General features: G+C 39.8%; 1 protein-coding gene across 4 annotated transcripts in view; it reads left to right on the top strand.

Moving 5' to 3' along the window:
* LOC128734087 (A-kinase anchor protein 1, mitochondrial) overlaps nucleotides 1-21,948 on the top strand; it is a 102,967-nt gene that overhangs the window by 16,537 nt on the left and 64,482 nt on the right. For all 4 annotated transcript variants that reach the window (XR_008411967.1, XR_008411965.1, XR_008411966.1 and 1 more), the window contains exons 2-4: nucleotides 3,437-4,614; nucleotides 4,684-5,071; nucleotides 5,130-5,266. Coding sequence is in view for 1 of the 4 variants with exons in the window: in XM_053828095.1 (XP_053684070.1) it covers nucleotides 3,454-4,614; nucleotides 4,684-5,071; nucleotides 5,130-5,266 (1,686 nt within the window). In the remaining 3 variants the exon portion in view is untranslated. The remainder of the gene's footprint in view (nucleotides 1-3,436; nucleotides 4,615-4,683; nucleotides 5,072-5,129; nucleotides 5,267-21,948) is intronic.

Raw genomic sequence — 21,948 nt, 5'->3', positions numbered from 1 at the left:
CGATGGGAAGGGGTCGAATCTTAGAGAGACGTTTAAGCCCCCAGCTTTATTGCACTAGCTAATTGATCTCGGGTGTTGGAAGGCGGGTGCGTCTCTATATTTTAAAGCTTCTGTCGACTACCGCGAACGTCCAGCTTGTGCTACGTTCAATATACTTTGCATCTTGGGACAGTGCATAAATGCTGGCGAATGAAAGATCAAATTTTCCCTGATAAATTGATAACCACTAATGCTTCGAAATTTGTCTTTCTTCTTCATTTGTGGTTGTTTGTGTTGGAAAATTGATAGGGGGCGCGCGGTTGAGGACCAGTGCGTGCCTGAAAATCTTCTGCTTCTGCTTAGTGCTAGGCGGGGATGACGAATTCTCCACTTCTTCACTATACTACATTTTACAACTCAAGTAGCTTAGCTTAGCTTAGCTTAGACTGATTGCACATATCAATGGTTGCACTCAATGATTGACCCGAACCAGTGAAATTGCACAATGAATCAAGTGAATGAGGTTGGGAGTGACCGATCATCCTCACTGTGCAAAATTCAGTGACTCGATATATATAGGGTCAATAACTGCGCCGGCCACGTCCTTGCAATCAGATGGGATTGGGGAAGGAGTGTTAGTGTAATCTTTGCTGTTTTTGGGACCGTGTTAACCTCTGCATCCCTGCAAAGATTACAGGAAGGAGTTGTGATTTGTTAGTAAGGCAGGTTTCGTTGGATCGGGATTCACCTTGATAAGTGATATGATCGTTATTCTTTAAATTTATTTATTTTTTAAAATGGTTAGGAGAATTATTACATATTTAAATATTTTCAAGTCGACAGTCAAGATAAGCCTGTTTAAGATATTTTAGTTTTTGTTTTAGTTTTACGAACAGATTTATACCAGAGAACATTTTTTTAGCTTTGCCTGGAAATAGTGTAAACAACATGCGGATAATTGTTGGATCAAGGTAACGAGTAAAATGTGTTATCATTATTGGCAGCAAACTAAACTCACACCGGCGGTCGTAGGGAGTTTTGCTATAGGTATCCGAGATTATGATGTTTCTGTAAATAGCAATTTTTTTGAGTACTGATCCGCGTCTTTTAAACGTATATTGTCAATATGTATGAAAAAGATTGACGATCGGGTATCTTAAACTTGAAACAGCACAAAAGAAAAAGAAGGTTGGTTATCGATTATTTGCTAATCAGTTCACTCCAAATACTTTGCGAATAAATGAGTATACTCAATGACTGGTCAGTCGGTCAGCCTATCAATTGATCAACTTGAAAATTGAGCATCACTATGTCTAGCTCAACCGCTGCGTATATTCATGTATCGCAATCATACTCCTAAACCATTAAATAATGAATATGTTGGATGATTATATTCCATTCTGCGTCAATCAAGTATTAATGCGTATGATAACAAAAGATTCTTTATTTGGGAAAATCGAAATGGAGTATCCCGATGCAATCCGAATTGCTTCAGACGTGTCTCACATCCCCACAATCAGATAATCATAAACAAAAAGGTATCTGTCTTCATAAACCAAAAACCACCGTAATTTTGAAAATACCATCGCCAACACGTCAAATTGTCATTATCATACAAAATCAACGGGTAAACAACGGGCTCACTGTACACTCCCTCTGGTATGGATCATTGAATGCAATGATCTAATGCAAATAGTAAAGAAAACCCGAATTCCAATTCCGATGCGTCCTAGTGGCTACTGGCAACCCACCACCAATACAGAGGCGAGTCCAAAATGCAAACATCTCCTGAAAACGAATAACGCAACAGCGAGACTAAAAAACCATTACCTGTCCTGTCTTGTAAAAAACATACCTGACAGAGCCCTTATAGACCCACTTAAGAAAAAAGAGAAACATTTTGCAAAAGCTCGCTTTGCCAGGATTACGATGTTGCTCTGTTGCCACTTTTAAAGTTTGTACCTAGATTCGCGACTACGAAGTTGCTAATATTTGTTTGGTTTCTATGTGAGAAAAAAGAAGAGGGAAGCATTTTTGCTTTTATCATCATTCACACAATGACAGTTCGGCATGGGACCCCGTATAAGTGCGAACAGGCCTAAAAATCCCCTTCAGCTTCGTAGTCGCGATTTGAGTTTGAGTGAAACCAAAGCAAGGTCAGGGATCTGTTAGAGTGCAAAAGACCGAAACAAAAACAAATAGACTCCCCGTACTCATACGCCGCATGGGAAGTTCAAGAGAGTAAAAGAGATCGTGGTACTAATCCATCGCGAATTTTCTCATACAGTGCGCAGAGTGCGCATCGCAAATCATATCAGAAACCGTGATGCCACTTTTTGCGAATAACAGATTTGATCGAATTTGAATCATTAAATTGTTATATTAGCGCTATTGGTAATTTTGATAAATTATATAGTCGGTAATTGGTATCACTTTGAGATTATGTTATGTTAGATGGAATTCCCAATAACCGAAAGCATGCCATAATGCGTTATATAAAAGACGACCTGAGTCGATTAATAGCATGTTTCCCTCCCCTACCAGCTGGAACAAAATCTATTTTTTATTAAAAATGTATAACTTATCTCGCAATAGATGACCAAATAAAGATGAATTTTCGTTGCTTTCTCTTCTTCTTGTTATCCTTGTTTTGGTTATATCAGGAGAGAAACAAATGAGCTGGTAGTTCCCACAGATAGCAGTAACGTATGTCCTATCTTGCTCACACCCACAACGCATCGCCTCGCATTGATACGGAAATAGCGTCTGGATCTTGCATACTTTCACTTTCAATTATCATGACAAGAAGCACTTTATGGGTGTTTAATCCATGTTATCCACCCGCGTATCACATAGATTTCACTATTCCTACAAACTGCACTGCCATATTCTGCGACAAACCACTCGAAATTATAAAAATACTGCAGCACACACAAACCGGGCATCTGCCGTTGACCGTGCTGCCAGTTCTCCTCTTCTATACTACATTTTACAACTCAAGTAGTACAAAAAGTCCCAAGCACATTTACAAATTCGATCTACCGTTTTTCTTCTTATCATCATTATCATTATCATCGTCATCATCATCATCATCATTATATTTAAAATATGATATTCCGGCCTTTGGCAGATCTTAGAGTCAGTTCGTGGAGTCCGCGCAGGGCCGGAACGCCTCCGCCTGCGGGTGTAGGCGTGACGGCTATGCTTGGGGCTCTACCTGTGTTTTAGTGGGCGACAGTGCCTGTCTCGTCAGGTAGAACTGATGTTTGAGGTCTCCCTGACACTTTGTTGACATCACAAAAGGGCCCAGCGCAGAGTTTTATACGCTATTAAGCGACCAGTTGGATAACCCGAAAAAAAAGGAAAAAAAAGTATATCTTTTAGAATAAGATTCAAGTTTTACATAGTTTAGTAGTAAGCATTGATTATTAAACAATTTTTTACTTTTCTTACACAGAGAAGCTGTAGTTCATTATGATGGTAAACGGACGACCATTATTGCTTTTAACTGTACCAGGATTAGCGATTATTGTCGGTTTGATATGGTTCCGACGTAAAAAATTCTTTGGCTTAGACTCCGGAGGTAAAAAGTCAATTTCAGAATGTTTGACTATGAATAATTGTGGACAGAAATTGAACCCCCTCGAAGACAGCATAATGGATGTGAAGCACACGGATTCGCTACCCATTTCACCTGTTAGCATAAAAAACGACCCCGGAAAACACCAATCTGTATCATCATCATCCTCCTGCAGTGGAAAGTCGGCTCCGATAGATATTATACCTAACATTAGAAGTCCACCAAAGGTTTCTGATCAACAATTTGATGCTGAACTATTAAAGTTAAAGATTGAAGAATCTGATATGAAGCACCTACGTCTAATTGAAGAGCAGGACGATTATTCTAGTTTCGAGTCTCCAGTAAATTTACCAGGAACAGCCGATCGTTACCAAAATTTTATCAAATTTAATGAGTCTTTTAAACCAACACCGGAACCAGTAGTCGTGAAAGCTAATATGACAGCAAAAATTTCTCCAAAAAGCTCATTTGCTACTTCGTTTAATCCGGCACAACCATCCGAAATACAGTTTTCGGAGCTAGAAAATGCTAATCCTTCACATACCGCAGATTCTGAACAATTTATTACCAGCCAGTCAAATAATGAGTACGCTACAAATAATGATTGTCTGAAAAATAACAGAACAAATCAAAAACAATTGGATAAAAATGAAAACTCCTCAGCAACAAGTCCACCGCTTAGTTTATGTAGTCTACACTCTGGTGACTCAGGGAAAGGATCTAGTCCACCTCAGTCTGATTGTGCTCCAGCTACTAGTTACGAATTTCTGTTACCTACATATTTAATTAATAGGATGCTTGGACGAAAAGCAAACTTTGTGCAAATAATAAAGAGTAAAACCGGAGTGAATGTGTTGATTAAACGTAATCCAAGTACGCACAAAACGAAGATTTGCTCTTTAAAAGGGACACAGGCTGACATTGACAATGCTCTGGCTTTAATCCGTTTGAAATTTCCGGAGAAAAGATTTCCTGTATTAACATTACAGCGAGTTGATGTTGGAGAAATTGAAAAAGTGCTATCGTTACCTCTGCTAGATACGACATGTATTCATGTAAGTGATTTTTAACTAAAATTCAAAGTAACTCTGGAAAACTTATTCCCATCTGTTGTGATTTTATAGCTGCAGCTGGTTGAAGGAATCAATAACGATGTTTCAATTAGCTCTATTATCACTGGAGGCCACGTATTTTTACAGCAACCGCTTCATCCAACGTTTCCTTTGTTAAACACAATGCAGCAATGTATGATACAAAACTACAATATGATTGAAGCTCCTTTGCTACCCGAAATTATCGAGAATGCAATTTGTGTTGTTATGGTTCATGGAAGTTGGTACCGTGTTCAGATTATTTCACACAATAAAGAAAACCAACACTGTTTAGTTAAATACCTAGACTATGGCGGATTTGCCAACGTTGCAGTATCCAGCCTAAGACAAATCCGAGCTAATTTTATGGGAGTTCCATTTCAATCTATTGAATGTGTGCTGTCTAATGTGAAACCATATGGTAGGTTTCAATTATTAAGTTAGTGTTTATTTTCTGAAAACTGTTTTTATTTTTTCAGGCGACTCTGGTTGGTTACCCGAAGCATCTGAGGTTTTACATAGCTTATCTAAAGGTTTAATACTGCAAGCTCAAGTAGCAGGATACACCGCAGACGGTCTGCCGGAAATCTATTTGTTTGCTTCACTAGCTAGAGATGTAAGTTATATTCTCCACTATTATTGTACTATTAAATAACATCCAATGTAGCGCCAACTTCTCAAATAGGCGTAACTGCAAAATGCACACAAACCGAGTTAGAGCTATTTTATATATCGGCGCCAACTCAAACGGACACTGCAAAATGTAAACAAACCGATTTCGCTCGGTAGATAGATATATAGATAAGGCAGAAAGCATATAGGGTTTTTTTTCTAATTCCCGTCGTAATAAGTAAAGCCATTCTAATTTTCATCATTTGTTGGATGCATTTAATGAATACTCCAAAAGTTCTTGTGCTGATTTGACTAAAACACACTTACCTTCCGATCCGTGAACTTTGAAATCACTGAAAAGCGACTATTAAAGCATATTATAGAAATTACGCAGCTGACTAAAAATCACAACAATGTTTACGAAACTAACGCGTATGTATTTGTGTAGGACGGCATGACAAATGTTATTCTACAAAATTTCTGCAGGTCAGGCAACTTTCCCTGGCTGTAGAATAACGACAATGCCTTGCGTAAGTTATTTTCATTTATGAATGACGAAAATTAAAACGATTAGTCGACATTGTCTTCTTCGTCGCACGTAGGAACGTAGGAAATTTGGCTGATAGGAGTTCTTTCATGATAAAAAGCATTTAAATAGATCTCAGCTCACTTTGATTGATCGCGTATGATAGACAACTAACTAAAATATTAGGGAATAACTAGTTTTGCATTGTGTGTCATAAAAATGCTGATATTTTTGATAATTTGTGTTGGATAGGACGGGAATAGGCAATTACGACGATGCAGCAACATACCCTATATATCCATTTGCAAATTTGTATATACAGTAGACTCTCGGAAAAGTTAATCGATTGGGGAATCGGTCGATTAACTTTTCCGAACTATTAACTTTTCTGAGTAGTCCTAAAAATCATTGAAAATTATGAATACAAAAGCTAAAAATGCATTCCGGGATATAGGATACATATTTTTATGTACCTGGAAGTTGTAATGGAAAGAAATATGTAGCAATATCTTTATGAAATTATAGTTTCATAGTTTTTTATAAAATAATACCTTTCACTAAGTTTAAAACAGTCGGTTACACTAGTTTACTTTTGTTTTTTCGTAGTCTACGTTTTGATTAAAAATAAGCGTTCGCGCTAATTTTTAGTTCCTTGCTGTTCCTTCTTTTGCATTTAAAATTCAATCTGAGTTTGCGCTTTTCCAGTATATTTCCAAAAATCCTGAAGTAACTATATGCCCGTATTGAACTATTGTTGCAACTGTCCGATACAAGAGTTTAATTTAATCCCAGTTATGATACGACTCTGTATGAAACTGTGGAAAGGTGACAATAAGCCGAAAAATTAGAAATAAAGATAGAAGGTAAACACACGTGTGTGAAGAAACGCTTGGACAACCAATAAATTCAAACTCTCAGAAAAGTTAAGGCAAAAATTAACTTTTTAGAGCGTTGCATGAGAGCTGATATACGCTTAACTTTTCTGAACAATTAACTTTTCAGAGAGTTAACTTTTCTGAGAGTCTACTGTACCTACCTATAAAAATGAATTCCTGTCCGTCTTATAGACTCGGAAACTACTGAACCGATCGGTGTGAAAATTTGCATGCAGGGATTTTTGGCGACCCGCCGTCGGAAGCGCCGGCCAGTGCGGAAGGGCAGCCTCTCTGCAGAAATCACCACTGTCTAGGTTTATTTGTTTTCCTAGGTCTACTGACCTCTATTATTTTTCTTCAGTTGGGTCCGAACGAGCGACAGCGAGTAAGGAAAGGATCATCCCTGCGAAATGGTACATTCCACAAAAAGGTTTTCCGTGAAATGTACATTCCGCGTAAGGTTTTTCGCGAAATGGTATTCGGCGAAATGTTATACAATCACGGCGAATATTGTCATCCGCTTTATTTTATCTGGCTAATCAATGGGAGAGTTGTTTTCTACTTTACTATGAGCATGGCTGTCCTGCAATGAGTGCATCTATTTTGCTCTCTTGGCTGTAACACCTCAGCCAAACAAAATTCAAAAATGCTATGTGTTCGTGATTGGGTAGTCCGGTTACTAACGGAACTGGCTTCTTCAAGAAACTGTAGAATAAAACACTGGATTGTCTGACGGCAACCATACACCAGCGGCGGTGGCTGCCAGTGCACTGAATAATGATTGCTATTTATGTATAGCTTTTAAAACACCTGTAGTGAATAGATTTCTTTCACGTTCAGAACAATAGCTCCTACGTATTACGTTCGGTCGAACGGACAATAGTCTTTTGTGACTAGATTCGGCTGGACAATAGAAGCTTACTGCTAATATTCCCTATATTACAATGCGGCTTTCTACCGCAACACTATGTATGCATGCTGAACTAAGTATTGCACTATGTTAACCCCCTAACGGGCAACAACGTAAAAACGATGCGACCAAGCAAATGACTACTTTATCATTAAAGTACACTCAAAAGAAGCTCGAGTGTTGATTTTCATGAACAAATATTTATCTGGAGAACCGCCAAGTTTGAAAAAGTCCAATTTCTCTTTTTAGTTTTTCATGCCTAACGCTCTACCCAAATATTTTTCCAGTTCAAAAATATCACAAAATTGAAAAAAGCATGTAAACTACTCATAGAAAAAAATTTGAGGTCGAACAGTTTGTTCTAAATGCCATTTTTCTTCAAAAGTAAAAAAAAGAATGTTCGCACCATAATTTTTTTCAGAATTTTTCAGAATTCTCGTTTTTAAAAGATGATAACTTTTGAACGCATGTTCAGAATGTTGTGATATTAATATCCAAAAGTCAGCAAATCTGTTGTAAACCCTCCCATGGGTAGGTGGTTTGTCGTGTTCTTCGGCATCATCCTATAGCTTAGTTCCGCATGTAGAATGTAATATAGTTTAAGTTAGATATATGTGTAGTATGTAGTATTGCATAATTTACCTTTACGTGTAGTATGTGTCTCGTAAAGCGGAATGGAGCGGAATTGAACGGATTTGATTTTAAATCAAATCCGTTCAGGCCGAAGCACCGGGAGGGCTTACTCAGTTCCCTAGATGAATTGCTGGTATGCACAGAAATTTCTCTAGAAAACTGAAACCAAATCCTACCCACCATTCATGAGATTTTTACTTACTCATGAAAATTAAAATTTATCGCTAGTTAGAACGAACGAGTGTTCAAAAATGATGTGATGTCTTTATTTGCGTAATCGAGACATTTTCTATGAGATTGCCATAGAATTTGTGGCTGTTATGCGATTATGGACAGCACAGCACTGAAAATATACACACACGTACATGTATACATGTGTATGCATGTATGAGTGTGCATGAGTGTATAGGTACGAATGAATATATGTTTGAGTGTTCTATGATGAGTCGGAATTTTTTCTTATACTTATGCTGCCAAACTACAATTGATAATGGGCAGGAAGTTATAGTCAGTAGCTGTGTTTCCTGTGTCAGTTTCCTATGTTATTGCTAATATTGCTATCGTTGTTGTTACTGTCACCTCTATTGTATTGTTTGGATGTAATTAATTATAATTATTTTTTTTTTTCTTATTTCCCTCCTTTATTAGATTGATTTGCATGTCTTGTGACTAACAGCGTTAACGGTATTCAACTAACAACATAAAATGATCATGAATGACGCTGTTTGTCTCCCAAGAGCCCTCCTAATGCTGATGAGCCTCTGTCGGAGAGTCCATCAAGTCGAACGGTGGCAACTCACCGGCGGCCTGCTCCTCTCCATTCTTGCGGCTGTCGTCGCGGTCGGACTTAGTGGATCTCTCGAAAAGCTTTATAGCGTCGATATATATTTTGTTCTGTCCATTGCCCAATGCTGGCAGACTTCAACTGAAATTCCATTTCTAACTAAATCTTTTTAGAGTTCAAACTTCTTCAAGTAAAAACAGGTATTCGATTCTCTGGCTGATTCAAGCGATAGCGAAGGGCTGTCCTCAATATACCATCATTCCCACTTCCTAAAATAGGGTCATAGTACATAATATATGGCCATGGTATGAGGATTTTTTTTTCGATTCAATGCCATCCTCACAGAATTATCAACGTCGTTAACATCTTATTAAGTCTTGCTTCAGTGACAGCTTGCACTTAAGACTTAACACGGCATATATACATATCTCCAAGTGAAGTTCTACTTGATCCACCTCATCCCTCCTTAGTTACAGAATCATTTCAATTGACCACGGTCTGAGGAGCATACCGACAAATCGGTTGACTACCGCTACAAATATGCAATTAATGGCACCGGGAATAATACGAGCGAGTACCAGTCCCCATTATATCGCATCTGCTCTATTTTTCGGAAGTTCAAGTAGTTTTTCGATAGTTCTGAGCGATAACATTGCTCTTGAATAATATTCCGCACAAAATATTCGAAAATTTACGCCAACAGCTAGAATACTGCAAAGATGGTAGATAAAGAAGCGGCTGTGGCTTTTAATGAGTATAGGTTGTTGAACAGCGCTGGGTCAATCGTGATGACATGGGTATTTGGGAGATGAGTAGCGTCCATCCTAGCGAGTAGTTAGTCGGTAGTAGCATAGGTGATGGACAGACATAGAATATCTCGTGATATTACCAACTCAAAAATTGCGATCAACATGTTGACTAAAAAGTTCTTCTTTTCTTTTGTTTTCTTTCTCTGCCTGATCTCTATCGCTTCTTCTCACGGCAACAATGTTGTCGTGAGGGGAGGCAAGAGATCAGCCACAGATAACTGCACTGGAGACAACGATGGAGAGGACGGCCGGCGTGGAGCCTGCTTTGGCCTTAATTAAGATCGACTACGAGCAAGACGAGAAAACAAACAAAGGAAGGAGAAAACAAGATAAGTACAAGCCATCTTATGCTATATTGACTAAGCACACAATTATAACAAGCCAAGTTCTGTCACTCTTCTTCCGTCCATTAATCCATAATCACCAACACATTATGGCGCTAGCGTTATCCGCACGGATTCGTTTATCATTATCACAACCACCTTATCTCAGCCCTGGACAGACTTGGCTCTAACTGCCCCACCTCGTGCTGCAAACAGAAACAGAAACAGAAAGTCAGCAAATCTGTTGTAAACATATTTTTCATATTGTCAATTCAAGACAAATTTTGTATGTGTCTCTGGAGCTCCAAAAGCGTAGGCCGTCTATAGACGGTCTTACCCGTTAGAGAGTTAAGTATTAACTCTCACTTCACACTGGGTGATGCGGAGAGAGCGCTCTGGGTGCATCGCCCAGTTTGAAATGCCCCATACATAACATTTACGAATTTTGTTTGGCTGAGGTGTTACAGCTAAAAAAGCAAAATAGGTGCTGAGTGCAGGAGGCCTGTCTTATAGTACTCCGTATGCCTGTCGTGTCACTTAGACCGTAGCACTGTACGTCCTCCTCGATGATGATGCCAATAGGCATCATTCCCGCCAGGACACAGATTGCGTCATACGACACGGTGCGGTACGCATTAGCGACCCTCAGACACATAAGGCGAGATTGTATACCATTCCCCCGAAAACCATTCCCCAGAATTCCAAACCCCAGAATGACCCATTCCCCAGAAAACTATTTCCCAGAATATACCATTCCCCAGAAAACTATTCCTCAGAAAGTAATTATCCCGAAAATACCATTCCCCAGAAAACCACTTCCCAGAACCTACCATTCACTAGAAAATTTTGTTCCAGACTGAGCCACTGCTTAGAAAGTTCTGATAGATTATTCGGGCGAACGTCACTGGGCTAGGGCTGTCTAACCGGTAGTACAGGTAGTACCGAAACCGGTAATACCGACCAATTTTTGGATACCGAAATACCGGTTTTGACAAAGCGAAAAACCGGTATTTCCGGTATTTTCTAATATCTTAGTTTTTTCACATTCCTTATTCGAAAAAGACCTAAGTTTGATGGTAGATTGTAAAACTGATAGAAAAACAACTTGGAGTTGACGCTGACGTGATTTTGCGATTACTCACAATGAAGAAGGTGAAATTGTGGGTCAAATAATTATAGCTCTTAAACCCGTCTAAGGCACAGTAGAGCATCTTTGCCGTAAAAAAGTTTCATTGTAAGAACTAGACGTCGCGTTTCAACTTATTTTTGAACAACTTGATATTTAAAAGCCACCAAATTATTCGAAATTCTCAAATAACGAATTTAGGAAATAAATATCAGGGCTTAGCAACGTCACTTATAAGTAAATCACTACTCAACAATGGAGTCATGAAGCTTTAGTTTCAACTGAAGCAACGCCGTTTCGTTTTAAAACTGGCTTCAATCAGCCTCTATAAAACGGTTTTCACTTCATCATGTCGACCGATTTTAAAGTTTCATTTGTTAAATCAAATGTCCATCAAATATTCAGTAGAAGGCCAGCAACTTTGAATGCAATTGAATTGAATTTAAATAACATTTCCTACAATTTAGCGCATATTATAATTAACCTACTCAACATCGACAAACCGTGCCTGACTGTCTATCGTATCGTCGCCATTTGAAATAGTCACTAATTTCAGCTGAAGTTTGCTTGCTTAAAACGTTCCGTTTATCAAATGAAACAAATCGCTTCATGTATAAACCGAAGGTAAGAGAAAGTCAGCATCATTTATTTGTTTCGAGGATACCGAGCCTTAGTCAGAATACGGAAATATTTCCACTTTTTGGGCATTCTTGCCATTAAAGGATCTGCCAGGAAAGACTTTGGAATATTTTCAAGTATTTCGAGTGATACATTGATCAAACAAGCAGATAAAATTTCCAAGCTTTGCGAATAGTGGGATTGATAATAGAGAAGAGAAAATATCTGTGAACGATGATGAAGAGGATGACGCTATGCAAGGATTCTGCTCTAGGGATGCAGGAAAATTCGTGAAGAGACAATAGGAGACCGGGGCATTTAATATGTTGAAAGCTACAATACCGGGACATTTAAAAATAGTTAAAAGCGGGTTTCCCAACTATAAATCTGAAGAAATGAAAAAAAAAAACAGGAATTTGGTGCGCTTAGAGCCGTTTGTCAGACTTCGATGGAAGCAGAAGTTGTTTCAATCGTTGGAAGCGCTGGCTTTAAAATCTAGCAAGGGAAATAAATCACTAAGCGACACACTTAAAAAAAGCACCGAATTCGGTAAAATTTAACCGAAATCTAAACAACTGAACGTTCGGTAAAAATTTTTATGTTACCAAACGTTACTATGATCCGTCACTATGACCAAATATCCAGTCACTATGATTAAATATAAAGAACAAACAGCTGGAATTTTTTGCGATAACTGAATTGAGGATTTCCAGGACCTGACCTCTGCCTAAAAGCATTGTACTGTACCTGTAGCGTTCCGTCACAGCTCTGCACCGAATCAGTCCGCACTGTCCGACTGTCTACACTAGACTAATCTGCTATTTCTGCCGAACCTAATATCTACCGCTTCGAGTCGTGCCAATGTAGTTGTTAGCTCTTTTTATCTAAGCAACTACAGGGTTACCAATTCAACTCGTTAAGCTTACGTATTATGAATAACACATCGTTACATATCTCCCTTTTTTATGACTTGAGTCCATAGTTTATAAGCACTTTTAAATTATTCAAACAAACCAGCAACAGTTATACAGGAGCTCAAATGTCCAGTTTCTAGTCCCTACATTCATTTAATACTTCAGATATCTGGCAATGGAACGTTCAGCTACGTACCCAACTATCGGTCCTTCTGCACTCCTGCCAACATCAACTAATTCGAATTTTAAGAGTAGACTCCAAAGTTCCTGGACTGCGCACAAGAATAGCATCTCCCCTCACAACATGATTCCTCACAAGGCGCCGATTCTCGGTTCTGCGTTCATGATACGCTATCCTAGCCATGTTTCCACTCTCAGCCTCCTCCCATTGCAAATTGCACGATGGAGTACCAGTCTGAGTACTTCGAAATGTGAATAACAGAGGGCGTTTGCTCTGGTTTAGGTACTTAACTGAGATTTAATGGCGTACATGCGTGATGTGCAAAATGAACGAGTAGAACGACTTTCTTCTACAATTACCTTTATATCATGATTCAATCTACATGCAAGGTGAGTTTGCCTAATAGCATAAAGTCATCCTTGTCCTTGATTGTAGCCCTATTGGGTTCACCAGGTACTACGTCTCAATTTTCAGAAAATATTTCGTCCTCTACAGCTTGGAGTTCGTCACCATGTTCTGTTTCTACCTCTTCGATTGTATATATTGCTAGCTTAATTTTTTCCGTGATTCAAGCAACAAAGTCAGTTTTACTATATTTAACTCCGAGCTCTGAAACGCTCTTAAAAGAGAAACTGCAATACCATTTCTGCCTGAATCGTACCGAACTACGAAGCCAAAACTCCATTCATCTATATGAGTGACTCCTTTGTTGAACAAACACTCGAAAGGCTTGGAAGCAGTCAAAAGAACATGTGGATACCGTAGGTACACAACACAAGTTTTTCCGTTGTCTAGATGATTGCCAGACTTCCCCATCATTTTGGTAACATTTCCTCTTGTGTGCTGAAAAACTTTATAACATTTGCATGAAGGTTTTCCATTCCTAACGAATTTGTACGAACATGTCACGAGCAGATAGCAGCACACTAATGATCTGATGCCCCTTTTAAGTTCTACATTGTGACGCTTTCCATTTGAAGTAACTCTCCCAGAGAAACAACTTTTCCATAAGGAACGTCAGCGATGAGAGACATCGCACGAAACCTCCAACAATTCTAACATGGTTCAATAACGATTCCAACTCGGTAGCCAAGGAAGCAGCCTTCAACCCAAGTATCGCCTTTTCTCCCTCATCCGCAGGACGAGCCAAGCTGGTAACCACATAACACTCCAAAAAATACATCTGCTGTAAAGGATCAATCAGATTTTATTGTTCATTCGCACGCATAGGGTAGCACGGGGCAAGATGCCCACCTTAAGCTCACTATAAATATATACAAAGAAATCTACAGCAAAGGGCTCAAAACCCTCGCTACGTTATCTTTTACAGTCTTTTCTATAACCTGTATGCATATTGGGTGCTAAAAGTTATAACGCATATCAAATATTCACGAGCAAAAATTCATCGATTTTTGGGAATTTTTCCAACCTGCGGGGCAAGATGACCACCCTTGCGGGGCAAGATGACCTTCCTTTCCAAAAGCTATTAAACCTTCATTGTGTTTCACATAAATAAAAATTATGGATTCAAGCTGGTCATAAACTATTTTAAACATTATTTGAATAATTTGGAGTGTTTAGTTAACCATAAAAAAGTTGTTCATTGAATGTACGTATTCCTCTGTGGTCATTATTAGACAGAAATATGTTAAACAATGTACTTTTATCGAAAACAAATAAATATGTATGTTTATTCCGTTACAAATATTTTATGCAGCGATTGTTGCTGATTTAAGGTTATGGTTATGCAAATCAAGGTAGCAATCATGGTCTATAAAGCGGTGCGCATTTTGCCCCGCAAGTAGATGTATTTTTTAAAAGCAATTTGTGGTAAATACATTATCTGCATAATTACGGCAATATCAACATCTGATTCATTACTAAAATCAATGCCACGATAACTCTTTCGTTAGATGAATTTTTTTTTAAATCATGATTAAAACCTTATTTTATGGCTGCGCAATCTTATAATAAATGCAGTATTTTTAATCATCGATCTATTTTTTATGTTATCGAAGAGTTCAATGATTTTATTTTTGTAATTGTTTGAATTATTGTTAGATGTAGTGTTTATTTATGCGTACGGTTACTAATTATATACCTTTATAGCGTATATAACGATTTTTGGAAGGGTGGTCATCTTGCCCGGGTGTTTTTCTGTAGTATCATAGACAATTAAGTTGACCATATGTACGACCATGCCGTCTATCCACTAGAATAAATTTTCCTCTGTTCCTAGAATAGCACAGGGTGCCAACTCCATCCCGAACTTCATCCTCCGGAGATTAAAAAAAGACTACTGGGGTCACAAAAGTTTTTACAGCCCCATCGAGTACAAAATGCTAACATGCAACCTCCAAGCCGAATCTGGATAATCTCGCCACACTTGTGACCGGGGTCACCGATGCGCCGATATTAGGCATTCACAATTCACTCACTTTAAGGCCCAGTTTAGCCTCCCCATATCGACGGACAAATGTTTCCTCCCTTTAACTTTCATATTCGATTTTTCCCGGAAACTTCGATTACTGTCTCGAAAAGTCGCTAAAGAATATTTTCTTATCTGAAGCGAAAGGTATCAAATTCGTTTCTCCATTTCGTGGACATCCTCCAATGGTTTCTGTACCAACAAAATTGTCCCACTTAACTTTGCTATCTGAATTCGAATTAATAAAAACATTCGTGATCTTCATCCCACGGGTCAAATACCGTTCTAACCTTATTATTAGGCTGTGATGCACAATATTCCTCTAGTCATGTTACAGCCGATTTGCACTATACAATAAGGCTTATACAAATTTGGAAAAAAGTTTATGTCCTTGTCTCGAAATATTGTTCAAGGGGGGGCAAGAAAAAAATAATAACATCAAACCTTCAAACCCGAAACAAAGGAGTAGAAACCAGTGTATATTTAATACAAAAATGTTGTACAATACTTAAATTTTAGTTCAAACCGAACCAATCATGGAAATGTTTGGAGAGATAATCGGCTACGACTGCTTAGCAATGAAAATGTTATTCCAATTTAATTCCAGTTTCGCACATTGCCATAATCCATACTAAAACTCCATTTTTAAAGCAGAAGAAGATGCACAGTACAAAAGCAATATAACTTAACATTACTTGATTTGATGTTAATGTCGGGGCCACCATTGATCCCAATGATAATCACAACAAGACAATAGTCCGAAAAGTTTCAAACAATTCAGTAACATCCTTTCTGCATGCATTCAATGCATGGTAAAATATTGTATTTGTAAGGTAAAATTGTAAGCTTTATGTCCCCAACATCCAAAATTAGGGTAAGTTCTTGGACACTATGGAATAAAACGACCAATTGGAGCCCCGAAAGCACTGAAAGCTGATATTTCGGAGTGTCTAATTTGTTGTATTTCTATTTTAATCTATGTACTACCGATGACAGCATAAAATAACCCTCCTGCAATTCGGAATATAACCGTCAGAAGCGGTACCAAATTTCACTAATATATTTTTTGGCTTATTGATGCCTCAATCTAATTCGGTTCTTTTAAAACAAGTTAAAATAAAATGGAATAAGATTTAAAGTAAATGGAGCCAAAAGTCTGATTTCAAGCACATCCAATTTTCGGCTTTGGGACCGCCTGCGACCTGTAGCAGGAATCAAAAAAGGAAAGTTGATCCAGACTAAGCGGATAATTACTTTAACTTTGCACATATTGGGTAATTTAGAGATGTAAACTCGGTGAACTGTAAAAAATCTGCTTATCACTAAAGAATGCAAAATAATATGTATTACACTTTATTTTTTTGCCCCTTCAATTTTCGAAAATTTTGGAAGGGGGGGGGGCGACATAAACTTTTTTTTTTAAATTTGTATAAGCCTAACTACCTCTCCATTTGCCAACTTCATACTTTGTAATTTTATCACAACAATCCTTAAACTCTGTATCTCCGAGAATTAATAGTATTTAAAATTCTTCCTCATATCCGTCGATCTTTTTTCGCTTACAAAAATGGTTGAACGCTCTCCGCGACCTCGTCCAATCCGTAGATCCGTACCCGTTAACTGGCACCCCCAGACTACATTTGCTTTCACTTTGACAAAAGCTAAAATCGCCACGACTCACGATCGCGGGACTGATAGCCGATGAACCAGCTTTTGTAAAAAACAGCGATATAATACCTCGTTTTCCCAAACATTAACATGTTGACATCGAACACATAGTTGCGTACTTGACTGTCACCTTGAATGGAGGAATCACTGATCATTTTAAACATACGTGAAACTTACAACTCTATCATCCAATTAAACATCTTTACTCTACTAGCTGTCATTAGAGAACAAAAATACCTAATGCAAAACAGTAGTACAATTTTCTCCACACATGGCATTTGCATCGGCACAAACACCACGGTTCTGCCCAGCTGCGCTCATTTTTGTCCAACACAAAGCTAATATTTCCTTAGACAGTTCACGCACCTGCACGTAGCAAGCTACCAACTTGTGTTTTCGACCATATTCGACACCCAGCTCACATGTATCTTGCACGAAGCCGAACATCGAAGTGAAGTATCCTCCAATCCTGTACACAATCAATTCACAACCTAGCCAGGTCACGATCACAACTAGCACGTAGCCAACTTTCTCAACCCAGCCCAATACTACATAGCACGAAGCCAAACACATTCCAGCGTCAACTCAACTTCATCAATAAATCCAGGCTACAATTTGCACGTTGCAAATTTTTAACAAGCAGCGCAGCTTTACATCACATAGCACGAAGCTGAAGATCATCTAGCACGTAGCTTTTCTTGCATAAATACTCATTTATTCTTTATCAACGTAGAAAATTTCCGACATATCCGTAGAAAATTTCTCACATATGAAGTATTCCACCACGCACACATATAAAGATTTTTTGACATTAGCTGAGGCCCTCGCTGAAGCTGTTTGCAGTAGGAATAATATCGTATTCGACGCGCAAAAGCCGCTTATCCGTACCATTTTGGAGGCGATATACGCACTGAGGAATAATCTTGAGCGATACACTTATATAGGTATTTCAATACGATAAGATCCCATTAAGCGTGACAAGCTTCATACAGCTATACGATTTTGTGCTGAAAATCGTATGTTTGTCAGCTACTAGCATTATAAACGATAGAATATCAACTTGTGCGCACTTTATAAGGTTTTATTTACGAATACGAGTTTATTAAGAGATATTTACGATAATTTTCGTACATTGATATACGAGTTGGTGTTGGCTGGGGGGACTCTGGGAAATGGGTTTCTGAGGAATGGTTTTCGGGGGAATGGTATACAATCATAAGGAGATGGGTACTTTCCAGCTTCCGTAGGTAGCTGTTATTGCTTAACGCCGATAACCACGCCGGCCCACCGTACCTAAGTATTGATACGGCCACATTGGCAAGAAGTTTGCGTTTGCTGCCACATACTGCCGAGCTATTGGACATCATTAGAGATAGTGCAGAAATAACCGCAGAAGGCCTCTTACAAGCATAATCTGCATATCTTCCGAAAGTGAGCTTATCATCGACCATAACCCCTAACAGTTTCAGAAACCGCGTTGACGAGCTAGCACAGTATCCGACGCTGATCGTTGTGTGCTGCTCTTTCCTGCGATTATTTACCACAATAACTTCTGTCTTATGACCAGTTTCCTGGAGCGCATCCAGCCTTCGACGATGCTGATAGAGCGTGAGCCATCAACTCAACCTCTTCAATGGATTCGCCATAAACTTCCAGGGTGATGTAGTCTGCGAAACCTATAATCACGACCTATAGGGAACTTCAGCTTCAATATCTCGTCATACATAATGTTCCACAACACCGGGCCCAGGATGGAACCCCTGCGGTTATTGTATTGTGACGCATTTCTGACCCTCTTCTGTGTTGTGGCATAGCACTCGGTGCTGAAAATAATTTTTCAGAATCTTGTACAGCGACACCGGTACGTGGAGGCTCCTAAACGATCTGGCTATGGAGTCCCAACTAGCGCTATTAAACGCATTTCTTACATTGAGATTGACCACTCCGCAATAGGGTAAACCACGCTTCTTACCTCTGCTGTCTTAGTGACAGTCAAGTTCGCATCCAACGTAGACCTTCCTTTACGGAACCCGAACTGGTTACTTGTATCAGCGAGCCACATGCCCTGGCGGGTGTTGTGGGTTCGAATCCGGTTAAAATCTCAGATTATAGCTTGGTTTGACCCATGCACCTTCCAGCATTGGACAAAAGGTCCACAGGTTGTCACAACGACAACTTGTTGAGCATCCCTTCCAATAACCCCCCCCCCCCCTCACCTTTCCACTCTTTTCCCACCATTTCAAAAAACTTTTCATTACTTTCCTCTACCGTCCCTTTATCAATTGTAGAACCACCGTTTCAAAAAAATATTAATATATGTTTGACCGCTGTTCGCCTCTGAACGATCTTCTGGCAGTGGACTGTATGGTAGCGGCAGCGAAAGTAAAAGTCTCGGTGAGATAATTAACTCTTCATATACTGCCCCTCTTCGCCTAACAGTTCCATGACGATTTTTGGTGATTTTGAGTTTATTGCAAAATCCACTTGTGTTGTCCCATTTCAAAAATTTTCGTATCCAGCTTTTTACGCGCTATAATGGTGGACGCTGTAAATTGTGTTCGTAATATGCGAACAATCTTTTTGACAACTCTGCATACATCAAATCTGACACTCTTCTCTTGCAACACTACCGTGCTCTTTCTTTCGTTTACGCCAAAGAAGGAGAGCAAAAATGTGCTCCGGTGTTCGGCCACCGGGCGAACAAAAAACATAGTGAATTTTTTAATCGAGCAAAAAAAAACATGGATTTTAAGAATTTTTGTTTAAGGTTTAAACGTGAAAACCGAATCTATTCTTGCTTATAATAAATACGTTATTATTTTCAATGCAAAAATATACGAAAAAAGACAAACGACAATCGTGCTGGCGCTCCACAGCACAACTTCCTGAACCGGCATATCCAGGGCTGACAGTACCTTCGTCAGTAAACGGGTCAATAGGAGGGCGGCGCACAATTCTTTCCGTGGAATTGTGAGCTCTCTCAAAGGCACCAGTTTGGATTTACTGGTGAGAAGACGAAGCTTTGCCGAACTATCGGCAAAAAGGGTCCGTAGGTAGATGCATGCTCCGTATGCCGCTGTGGAGGCATCCGAAAAACCGTGCAACTCGTAGGCGATTGCATTGTCCAAAATCACACACCGAGGGATTTCGATGTCGTTGAGATGCATTAGGGAAAGTTGAAGATTTTGCCACTGCGTGGCAATATTTTCATCCACCGCATTGTCCCAGTTGATTTTAAGCTGTCACAATTTCTGCGCGAGGAGTTTCGCCAAGAGGATAACCGGTGAAAACAGTCCAAGGGGATCGAAGAATTTGGCGATCTCGGAGTACATCGTACGTTTCGTTGGTGGTTGTTTCACAGGTGGACTCGGATGATAGGCGATCTTCAGTGTATCGGCGGTTGGGTCCCAACGCAGGCCTAACACCTTTATGGTTTCGTTCACTCCTTGCTCCCCCGGAGTTATCGTCTCACGTTCATCGATAGGAATGTTCTCCATCAGCTGCTAGGAGTTAGAGCACCATTTCCGTATAGGAAAACCTCGACCTAGGAGTTCCTTTAACTGCTGTTTAGCAACGATAGCATCTTCCACCGAGTCAGCTCCTGACAGTACGTCGTCCATGTAGGTCTCCTCCTTCACTATGCGAGCGGCAATGGGAAAGTTCTCGCCATCTTCCTTGACGAGCTGTACCAAGCACCTAGTTGCTTGATAGGCGGCTGACGCGGTACCGTAGGTGACAGTGCACAACTCCAAGACACGCAAAGGCAACGACGGCTGCTCGCCAGAAAATTCGCAAGAATCAACGATTCGATGGGGCTTCGACTACTTGACGGTATATTTTACAGATGTCTCCGGTGAATGCTACCTTGAATTTACGGAATCGTAGCAGGATGTGATGTAGATCGTTTTGCACTACTGGACCGACGTGGAGTACCTCGTTCAGCGAAAGATGCGACGGCGAAGATTTGGCACTTGCGTCGAACACGACACGGCATTTCGTGCACGAGCTGGAAGGTCGAAGTACGGCATGGTGAGGAAGGTAGTAGCTCTGTTGGTTAGGTGGGTCTTCAGATTCTATGATTTCCCGACAGTGACCGAGAGCCTCGTACTCCCGGATGAAATCCACATACTGAATTCGAAGTTCTGGACGAGTCGTTTCTCCAACATCAGAGAACGCTTCAGGGCCAGAGCACGACAGTCGTCCAGGAGGGGAAGATCCAGATTCATCACACTGGTAGGTGGATAAGAAGTGGGCTTCGCATGCTATCTCGTCGGTCGACAGGTTGGGGACGTCTGATAATTCCTCGATTTACCAAAACTGTTGCATGTTCCGCTCGATGTCTGCAACCGGCGCTATCTCTTCGGTCGACAGGTTGGGGACGTCTGATACTTCCTCGATTTGCCAAAACTGTTGCATGTTCCGCTCGATGTCTGCAACCGATGCGTGGACGTACGTGGGAGGAACGTTGGACGCATGTAGTGGTTCTACGATGACCCCAGCTATTATCCACCCAAGCTGTGTGTCACGTAGCTGTGGTAATCCATCTGCTAGGCTGATTTGACCTGGTTTCAGTAAGTCGAACATTAATTCCCTACCAATCAGCAAGTCCACTTTGTCGGGTATGTGGAACTTGGGATCGGCAAGGACCAGTCCTTCTGGGATCATCCATTGGGCGTTGTCGATCTTGGCAGTTGGAATTGTCCCAGTCAGTCTTGGAGTTACCAGACATTCCAGGCTGGCGTGGAAAGTTGATACACGGGATCGAAACTTGATAGTCACTTTATCACGAGCGTAGGTTCGTAAGGCGTTGATTCCAATAATTGGGACGTTGGCTGGCTTTTTTGGGGTGTGTTATTTGTCATATTTTAGTACTATTTTTTGTTTATTTGTT

Source organism: Sabethes cyaneus, chromosome 1 (genome assembly GCF_943734655.1).
Source record: "Sabethes cyaneus chromosome 1, idSabCyanKW18_F2, whole genome shotgun sequence".
NCBI classification, from domain to species: Eukaryota; Metazoa; Arthropoda; class Insecta; order Diptera; family Culicidae; genus Sabethes; species Sabethes cyaneus.
The sequence above is the reverse complement of the archived record's forward strand: the minus strand, read 5'-3'. Positions and strand labels throughout refer to the sequence as shown.